At 42.3% G+C, this 10,216-nt stretch overlaps 1 protein-coding gene across 1 annotated transcript; it reads right to left on the bottom strand.

Annotated features, from left to right (window-relative positions):
• Window positions 1-1,918: 1,918 nt before the first annotated feature.
• Window positions 1,919-6,884, bottom strand: LOC124862178 (nucleoside diphosphate kinase B-like). Its single transcript, XM_047355992.1, has 5 exons — window positions 6,799-6,884; window positions 4,859-4,989; window positions 4,027-4,128; window positions 2,856-2,968; window positions 1,919-2,168 (listed from the first exon to the last, which is right to left on the bottom strand). Exons 2-5 carry the CDS (start codon window positions 4,973-4,975, stop codon window positions 2,051-2,053), a joined length of 450 nt encoding a protein of 149 aa, XP_047211948.1. The 5' UTR covers window positions 4,976-4,989; window positions 6,799-6,884; the 3' UTR covers window positions 1,919-2,050.
• Between the last annotated feature and the right edge of the window lie 3,332 nt (window positions 6,885-10,216).

Below are 10,216 nucleotides of genomic sequence, written 5' to 3'. Positions count from 1 at the left end.
ATGTGACCAAATGAAGTCTGCTTTAGCGTTTTTCATTTTTTGAAAAATAAGCCAAAGATGAGGATGGATACTGGATCAGCCCCGACTTCTCAGGTAGTAGAATGAGCCAGGACAAAAAATGTTCTTCCTTCCTAACTCTGACCTCCAGGTCAGAGTTGACATATATGGATAAAAGTCAGTTGAATGTGTTTCAAGTCTGTTTCTGTCCTGGTTTTATCAGCTTGTAAAAGGAAAGTTGTTTCAGCCCATCAACGGTTCATCTGGACCTGGATCAGAGCCTGATGCGTTTCCCTGATGTTAGAGGCTAGGATTCAGCTGATGGATCTGTCTGAGATGTTTCAGCATCCTCAGCATGACTGACTTTCTGCCAGAAACGTGTACACCCCCTTCTAAAAACAGCTTCCTGCACTACATGCCGACACCGGATCCTCAATGTTCTGGATACCAGCCAGCTGGAAAACTGGACTCAAGTCTTGAGATGATCAGAGTTATGCAAACGAGGTGAAGCTTTGCTGTACGTGTTTAACATGTTTGTCATCAGTGTCATCATTTGTATTTCACTTGCTGGAACCATGGCTGTTATGTTTAAAAGGCTGGTGCTGCACTGTGGTCGGATCCAGTTTAAAATAAGTTATTTTCCACTCATCTCTTGAGTTATGCATCTCTTTCTGTCCTAAAGATTTCAAGCTCATATATTCAGAAACTGACCCGATAATATGAAATCTGGTTCTATTCAGGAACCAGTTCAGAATTAGGAACCAGTTTAGGAACAGATGCTGAGCTCAGCATACCCCAATGATCTAGGACCTACACTGAGGGTCCAAACAGCCCCGGAAACAAGCGAATGATGGACCAGTGCTGTTCCAAACACTGGGAGGATGGGCACTATGAAACATGACACACTGTAGATGTACTGGTTTTTGTTGACGCATAAGGCTGCTTAGTGGTGCAGGTGGTAGCACTGTTGCTTTGCATCAAGAAGGTCCTGGGTTTGAATCTCAGCCTCAGCTCTTTCTGCATGGAGGTTGCATGTTCTTCCAGTGCATGTGTGGATTCTCTGGGTACTCCAGCTTTCTTCCACAGTCCAAAAACATGACTGTTTCATCAGATTGTCCTCAGGGGTGTGTGTGTGGATCTTTCCTGAGCGTCTAGGTGTTGTACTGCAATGGACTGGTGACCTGTCCATGGCGGACCCTGCCTGTCACCCAAAAGTCTCCTAGAGATAGGCACCAAACCCACCAGCAGGGAACCAATGATCAAAGGTGGAGAAAGGCTCTACCTGCTGCTGAGGTCTTCTTCTTTTAAGCATCTCATGTTATTTCTGTGGCTTTTTTATCGAGTCTCTTAACGTTTCCTCTTACATGCTGGTTCAGTGGGCTGTCGTTTATGGACCAGAACCATCCACACAGCAAGGTGAAAGTCTGCTCAGAGACCATGGGTCCATTTGAATGAACTGAGCTCTTTCTGGAAGGGACAAGCCCCTTGTCCCTTCAGAGCACTTTGTCTTGATGCCTCTGGGTGGCGCTGCTGCACACCTTCAGGGACAACCAACAGGTATTCTGTGTGTTTTGTTGTAGTTGGGTTTATTAATGTTTGAATTGATGCACTTTAATATTAAAGTATTTATCTTCATGTTTGGTCATTTCTTTTTCTGCCTTTTAGTTTTATGAGGCTAGAAACAGAGATGTTCAGCTGAAGCTGGATGATCCTGTCAGGGCAGGTAAGCAGACAGTTTTCTGGATAAATATTGGAAAATATTCGTCTGTGTTCATGAAGTTCAGGTTCAGGTCAAAGGTTAAAGGGGTTTCATGGTTTATTTCCACCATGTCTGTGTTGATAGATTATTTAATGTCTGAAGCATCATGAAGCTGAGATCATCTGCATGATGCTCCTCCAGAACGTAGACACTCAGACACACTCAGTGGTTAACATGAGACTTTATTGATCAGTGCTGCATGTTTGATGGGACTGATGAAGACCAAGGCAGAGGATCGACTGTAGAGTGGGCGGGGTTAACAGACAGGTGGGCGCAGCTCCAGGCGGGTGGGATTTACTCATACAGGAAGGTCTGAGCGCAGGGGGTCCATTTGACGAACTCCTCAGGCTTGAACCAAAGACCGACCTCCAGCTTGGCGTTATCCAGGGTGTCGCTGCCATGGATGATGTTTCTGAGGAGACAATCAGGCCCAGATCAGTAATTTATTTTTACAGATTTCTCGTCTCGTAGTTTATTTTATAGTATTGTAGTTTATTTTAAAAAATAATTGCAGTTTGAGTTTTTTGACTCAAACTAAATATTTTGCATGAATAGATTTTTGTTGCATTTTTATTGATAATTTAAATTAATTGAAGAATTTTCTTTTAACTCCGGGTCGGCCTGGATCAGCACCTCATTAACAGCAGCTCTGCTTTAGCTGATAATTTGGACTATATTGCAACAAGCTGTTGCTTTTTTATATTTCATTCATAAAATGTTTCTGTTTTTAGAATGAATGATGTATGTTTTTTATTTCTAAATGCAAAAATGTTCTGCTGCTAACAGTAACAACTGGGTTTTGTCTTTCATTAAAAGATAAATTTTGATAAAATAATTATTTTAGAATTTCTGATTTTTTTATGTACCTTTTGAAATCGGCTTTAATATTTTAATATTATATTTTAGTCTTTGCTTTTTTATGCAACTTTTGTTCTGGTTTTTAACCCCTATCTTAGACTTCAATTATCACGTTTTAAAGTTTTAGTCTTTCTCACGTTTACATTTGCTCTAATGTTCTTGATGCATCAGTAAAGCTGAAGCTTGGCAGTCGTCTTCTGGTGCATTATGATGCAGCACTGCGTTGCTATGGTTTCCTCACCTGCCAATGTTGATGCACAGGTCTCCACGGATGCTGCCAGGCTTGGAGTCAGCGGGGTTGGTCTCACCCAACATCATCCTGGCCAGCTTCACAATGTTCTGACCCTCCCAAACCTGAAACACACATGAAATATTTGTCACCTGCTGAGGCTCACAGCTCTTTAGATGTTCAGACTTAGGAGCTGCAGCTTGACTCAACTTCCTTTCCCCAGCAGGCAGGTACATCTGCAGGAACAGTGATGTGAAGATGTCTCTGTGTAAGTTTTTTGTCTCTAAACTTCACTTCTTCTTGATTTTACTTTATTTCTTTCTGTTATTCCGGACTTTTCAAAGAGCTCTAATGTGTTTTCTGGGGTGATTATTTATATGTTTGAAAAAGTCTAAGAAACCATATGGCAAAAACTGATCCCAAACAGGATCCCAACAAGTAAGCACGGTGGTGGAGGTATCATGACATGAGAAAACAAGTGTTTTCTGGAACATTTAACACCATTCTTAGCCTCAGTACAGGGAGGCAAGGTGGTGGAGGTGTTATGATGATGGATTGTTTTTATATCAGTGGGATCTGGAGAACCTATCAAGATTTCTTTTAATAAAAACTAAATATCTTACCTTCCCGTCTGCGTTCTGTACGTTTATGATCATTGAAAGAATCTCTAGAAACCTGAAGAAAATCAAACCCCCCTTTCTGTCCAGTTTTTTATCCATAATTATAGTTTCTACTCTGGGTTGGTTGGACTTGCTGGTGTTTAATCTGTCTTTGTCTTTCTTCCATTTGTCTCATGTCCTAAAGCTTTGCCATAAATTGTCCTAAAGCATAAATAAGGATAAAAACACGCATTATCTGGAATTAAGTCTTCACGGCAGCAGACCCCACTCAGCTAGATTAAAACCCCAGGTGACGCTACCTCCATGACTGTTTTTACTAGCGCCTGCTGCTGACAGCTGGGACACTTTGGAGACATGAGTGTTCTCATTAATGCAGCCATGAATCAAGGCGGCTGCAGAAACAGAGTCCTGGGTGTCCGCTGTGACTGAGCAGAACTTCCTGCTGAAGGTTTGATGGGATTAACGCAGCTGAGGCCTTGAAGACCAGCAGGTGTGAAGAGGTTGCTGACGCAATGGAAAAAAGCGGTCTGCAGAGAAGGCAGCAGTGTTTCTGTTTGTGTTACCATGGCGAAGACTGGTCCGGAGGACATGTATTTGCAGAGTCCTGCGTAGAAAGGCATGTCCTTCAGGTCAAGGTAGTGCTTCTTCATGTGGTCTTCAGAGGCCTGGGAACAGAGTCAGAAGATGATTAGCACAAAAAGATAACATTACATCATACCATGCTGCAAGTTATTTCATAAAAACAGAACCCGACTGTGGAAACTGTGTGAAAAAACTAAGTACACCCCTGGTGATCCCACATGATATGAGACAGAAAGTAGCAGCTGAAACTGATCTGATGCATTAATTAACCAATCATAATCAGTGTAAGCACCTCCAAAAAACAAAACGTCTGACTGGTTGCTGCTCTGGAGCTGACAGATGTGTATTAACACAATGTCAGGGTGGAAAGGCATCAGCAATGACCTCAGAGATCTCAGTTGGCAGGTTAAAGGTCATACAGTTAGAAAAAGCTAGCTTTACTTATGTACCCTAAGCTGCATCTAAATGAAGGACAAAACTTCTGGAACAATGTCGTCTGGACAGAGGAGCCTAAACTAGGGACGTTATGATGGGCAGAACAATGTTTGGGGAAACCCAAACACAGCAGATCAGCAGAACCCCAACTGTCAAGCATGGTGGTGATCTGTCCAACAGTCATGCAAGGACAGAAGGACGAGTGGACCAAAATTCCTCCACAACGATGTGAGAGACACACCAAGTCAGACAGAAATCCACTGCTGGAGGAGGTTCTACAAGCTCCTGGATCAGCAGGTGGACCCAGTTTTCTGTCACTGATTCCTCATCTGGGTTCAGTTTGAGTTTTTGTTCCATCATGGAGTCACTTCCTGTTACCTGCACAAACTTGGCAGCGACCAGCTTGAAACCTCTGTGCTCGAAGCGCTTGATGATCTCACCACACAGTCCTCTCTGGACGCCATCAGGCTTCACAGCGATGAAGGTCTGCTCCATATCTGCTGAGGAGGCTGCAGAGAAACATTCATTTCATTTATTCATGTTTAAAAACCTTCATGTGAGTGAGGATCTTGGTTGACCCTCCACACTTTGTTGAAAACAGAACATAATCAGTGTAAACCTTTTCTCCTGTGGTCAGTCCCTAGATGATCAAACTGAAACTTAATTGTCTTCTCCTTTCAGAATCTAACAGATTCATCTGGACTGATCTGGCTCTGCCCACTATCAACATTTTATTGGATTAACAGCCAGTGAAGACCGTTAAGCGCAAAAACACGTGATAATTTCTACACTCTGGAATAAAATGAGAAGATTGTTCTCATGTTTCTGTTCATTTTGTCTGTAAAATGTTTTGGCAAATATCCTGCTCCTCCATCCTGTACCATCCCTCCATCCAGGCTGGAACTAAAACCCTTTAGCTGATTTGAATTCATCCTCATCAGAAACACAATCCGGTTTTCTGGACATTTTCAGGTTCTGTCTCTGCTGCTAATTTTACAGCTGCTGGTATTTGATGGCGTCACACCGACAGCAGCTGAGGGTCAGCAGGAGATGCTCCCAGTTTAACCTCCTGCTGGAGTATTATTAGGATCTCAGTTTGTGTTCTGCTGACCCTTCAGTCCATTTCCAGATGAAATCGGAAACTGAGCAGAACAGGACATGTTCCAGGCGGGAGAAAGATTTGAGTTTTCTGGTAGAAAACTATGACTGGGCAGCTGTTTGGGCTTTAATATCGGTTAACTTCAGAACTCCTGAAACTTCTGCTCTCTGAAGGTGTTTTTATTTTAGGACTGTTTCACAGCTTTTTAGCATCTAAATTTAGCTTCATTTCATAGTTTCAAAGGCACCTTTGATCAGGTCCACTTTTAAACCCACTGATTCTGTAAGGACCCTGGTATGGTCTAGAGCAGGCCTTGCTGGTATCGGTCTGCTGGGGTGTGGTCCTGCATGTCTAAGATGTTTTCCTGCTTTGTTGGCAGCTGGCTGAAGAGATAATGCAACCAGTTGAACCTGGTTTGTTGGAGCAGAAACACGTCTAGAAGCTGCAGAACCGCAGCCTGAAGGTCAGTGATCCAATATTTCTCAAACTAAAAGCTTGTTTGTGAATGGCTATTGGAAGATGTATCAGGGTACTTTAATTATCAAGACTTCTGCATCTGTCATAAAATAAATCCCATAATTTATGCCAAACTTCCTTTTGCAGCGTTTAGCAGCTGCTGATTTGACCCGAGAGCAGCTGCACAGGGAGAACGATGAAGAGCCCTAACTGAAACTCCATGAGAAACATCCAGTTAGAACCAATATATCTTCTGCTCCAGGATCTGACTTTGGAGATCTCTGAAAAGTTTGCTGAATAATTTCAAATAAAATAAAAAAACTCTTAAAAAGAATCAATGAAATCATGCATGTTGGACCTCAAACATGGACTAGAACGTTCTGAGATTCTTCAGAAACAAAGGGCCACACTAATGTTGTCTTATGTTTTCTCTGTCCGACCAGCCTGCAGAACCATCTCCAGCTCTGTACTAAAATGGTCCAAATAACGATCTAGAAACATGCAAAACAGTTAATAGCTTCTTTTGGATAAACTGTGAGGAAACACTCGACATCAGCTGCTTTAAAACACTTCATGCAGAGAGTAAAATCAGTAGCTGTGACTGATGTGACTCAGATGAAGCTGCAGAATAAAGAAGGAGCTCAGATGGTCATCAGCAGCTGCAGGATGCAGCTGTCTGGTTCCAGCTGAAATGTCAGAATATAGCTGTTCATTACAAGGTGCTGCAGAACCGCCAGAGCTTCATGCTGAGTCTGATATCTACCTGAGTTCTGGTACTTGAGGAGAACTTGTGAAGTTGAGTTGCCGGCGGCTTGGGATGCGACACCGAGGCCCAAGAGCCAAACAGCAGCTATATGAAGGATTCACTGAGGGAGGGACTATGGGTGGGGTCAGTTTATGGGCTCGGTTCCGAATCTGTGGGAGCCGCTGACTGATCGCTCATTTGTGCATGTTTGTCAGTCGCTGACGGGACTGTTTTAGAACCTGTTGTCAAAAGCTGCAAACACAAAATTAAAGATGGTCAGAAGAAACAATTATTCTACAGAAACAAATATTCCCTTTTGATAAAATATGGAAATATGAAAGTTTTAATTTGATTAATATCTGACCTTTTTAATAAAAACTACTGTTAACTTTTTAATCTGTCCTTAAAAGGGGCATAACTTTATAATTTACTTTAATTTCAGACAAGACTGGTCTTAAAAATAAAGATGTAAACAGCAGTCTTCAAGCAGAAACTGGTTCAGAGTAAAAACGCCTTTTAAATCATAAAGCTCCTAATTTAAATTGTGTAAACTTTCAGAAACTCTCTCTGTAGCTAAATACTTTTGAGTTCTGATTTGACATTTGCATCACTTCATGGTTTAAAACATCATAGTTTCATGATATTTAAATGTCAAACAGGATCCATGAATGTATGTAAAACAGAAATGATCCCTGTAGCTCCTAAAATATGGATCATTACAGTTCTAATCAGGTTGCTTATGGAGTTTTACATATTTGTTCTGTGGTTTTTGCTCAGAATATTATTGCTTTTTGTTGGTTAATTAGTCAGGCAGTCTGCTCCAGTAAAGCTGCCAGTGAGCTGGGAACCAACATGCTGCTCACAGCAAGATTACCTTCATGTAATAGATGGAGCTGCTTGTGACTGAAAATATTCCCAAACAAGTGAATTTAAGGGAAAAGTGTGGCAGCTTCTTTTAGCCAGCTGGCTGACAGTGTGCAGCAACAGGTGTTGGAGGAGCATCGCTGCATTACTCCCTACTTCATATATTGGAGGGATGTTGCAGAACTTTCTTATTAAAAGGACTTTAAACCATTGGAACTAAGGATGGTGGACCTGGAGGGGCAGAGACTAGAACCGGGCCAAGACTGGTACCGGGCTGAGACTAGATGAGGTCCAAGCATTGGAAATTGTTTCTGAGAAATATACTGGTCCTTCTCAAAATATTAGCATATTGTGATAAAGTTCATTATTTTCCATAATGTCATGATGAAAATTTAACATTCATATATTTTAGATTCATTGCACACTAACTGAAATATTTCAGGTCTTTTATTGTCTTAATACGGATGATTTTGGCATACAGCTCATGAAAACCCAAAATTCCTATCTCACAAAATTAGCATATGATTAAAAGGGTCTCTAAACGAGCTATGAACCTAATCATCTGAATCAACAAGTTAACTCTAAACACCTGCAAAAGATTCCTGAGGCCTTTAAAACTCCCAGCCTGGTTCATCACTCAAAACCCCAATCATGGGTAAGACTGCCGACCTGACTGCTGTCCAGAAGGCCACTATTGACACCCTCAAGCAAGAGGGTAAGACACAGAAAGACATTTCTGAACGAATAGGCTGTTCCCAGAGTGCTGTATCAAGGCACCTCAGTGGGAAGTCTGTGGGAAGGAAAAAGTGTGGCAGAAAACGCTGCACAACGAGAAGAGGTGACAGGACCCTGAGGAAGATTGTGGAGAAGGGCCGATTCCAGACCTTGGGGGACCTGCGGAAGCAGTGGACTGAGTCTGGAGTAGAAACATCCAGAGCCACCGTGCACAGGCGTGTGCAGAAAATGGGCTACAGGTGCCGCATTCCCCAGGTCAAGCCACTTTTGAACCAGAAACAGCGGCAGAAGCGCCTGACCTGGGCTACAGAGAAGCAGCACTGGACTGTTGCTCAGTGGTCCAAAGTACTTTTTTTCGGATGAAAGCAAATTCTGCATGTCATTCGGAAATCAAGGTGCCAGAGTCTGGAGGAAGACTGGGGAGAAGGAAATGCCAAAATGCCAGAAGTCCAGTGTCAAGTACCCACAGTCAGTGATGGTCTGGGGTGCCGTGTCAGCTGCTGGTGTTGGTCCACTGTGTTTTATCAAGGGCAGGGTCAATGCAGCTAGCTATCAGGAGATTTTGGAGCACTTCATGTTTCCATCTGCTGAAAAGCTTTATGGAGATGAAGATTTCATTTTTCAGCACGACCTGGCACCTGCTCACAGTGCCAAAACCACTGGTAAATGGTTTACTGACCATGGTATCACTGTGCTCAATTGGCCTGCCAACTCTCCTGACCTGAACCCCATAGAGAATCTGTGGGATATTGTGAAGAGAACGTTGAGAGACTCAAGACCCAACACTCTGGATGAGCTAAAGGCCGCTATCGAAGCATCCTGGGCCTCCATAAGACCTCAGCAGTGCCACAGGCTGATTGCCTCCATGCCACGCCGCATTGAAGCAGTCATTTCTGCAAAAGGATTCCTGACCAAGTATTGAGTGCATAACTGTACATGATTATTTGAAGGTTGACGTTTTTTGTATTAAAAACACTTTTCTTTTATTGGTCGGATGAAATATACTAATTTTGTGAGATAGGAATTTTGGGTTTTCATGAGCTGTATGCCAAAATCATCCGTATTAAGACAATAAAAGACCTGAAATATTTCAGTTAGTGTGCAATGAATCTAAAATATATGAATGTTAAATTTTCATCATTACATTATGGAAAATAATGAACTTTATCACAATATGCTAATATTTTGAGAAGGACCTGTATATATATAAAAAAAAAAAAATTAAATAGTTAAAATAAATAAAAACTAAATGAAATACAAATGCAAATAAAATAAAAGTTAAAATTATTAAACATGTTAACAGGGTTTCGAGTTTGTCAGCAGTGTAAACACTACACTACACATAGTTCAAGGCTCCTTGTCGCCATGGTGATGACTCCATGTGCAGCAGAGAAGAATAACTGAAAACCCAAGCAGCTGGGTTGATCAGAACCTAAAGCTGCAGAATAAAATGTGAGCAGAACCAGAATTTCAGAGTGACGTGCAAGACTGATTTTATGTTGGTTCTGATCTAGCCCCTAATGAGGAGAAGGGGGCGCTGCTCTCCTCCTTCACCTGTTAAATATAACAGTCCTTCACCCTTCCCCCAAATTTCTCCCTAAATATAAACCTTCTCCTTATCAGGCATGGAAAGCAGCATCCACTTGGGGAGGGGGGGATGGGTGAGGTTCTGTCCACTCTGCAGCCCTGCAGAGGGGGGGTCCAATCAGGTCACATCAACCCACACACACCTCGTCCTGACTGATCCCATTCCTGCAGGAATCTGAGCTCTTCTGCCTGCAGAGCTCTCAGGTTTCTCTTGGGTTTTTTGTTGTCAGTTTGTGTCCCTCCTTACTGT

This window comes from Girardinichthys multiradiatus, chromosome X, assembly GCF_021462225.1.
Source record: "Girardinichthys multiradiatus isolate DD_20200921_A chromosome X, DD_fGirMul_XY1, whole genome shotgun sequence".
Classification (NCBI taxonomy): Eukaryota; Metazoa; Chordata; class Actinopteri; order Cyprinodontiformes; family Goodeidae; genus Girardinichthys; species Girardinichthys multiradiatus.
This window is presented reverse-complemented; position numbering and strand designations above follow the sequence as displayed.

Excerpts from the sequence above, each read along its gene's own strand:
- LOC124862178 (XM_047355992.1), bottom strand. The coding sequence starts at position 4,975 with ATGGAGCAGACCTTCATCGCTGTGAAGCCTGATGGCGTCCAGAGAGGA. Across the intron at positions 4,129-4,858 it reads TCGCTGCCAAGTTTGTGCAG|GCCTCTGAAGACCACATGAA; the intron begins GTAACAGGAAGT and ends CTCTGTTCCCAG. Across the intron at positions 2,969-4,026 it reads CCGGACCAGTCTTCGCCATG|GTTTGGGAGGGTCAGAACAT; the intron begins GTAACACAAACA and ends TGTGTGTTTCAG.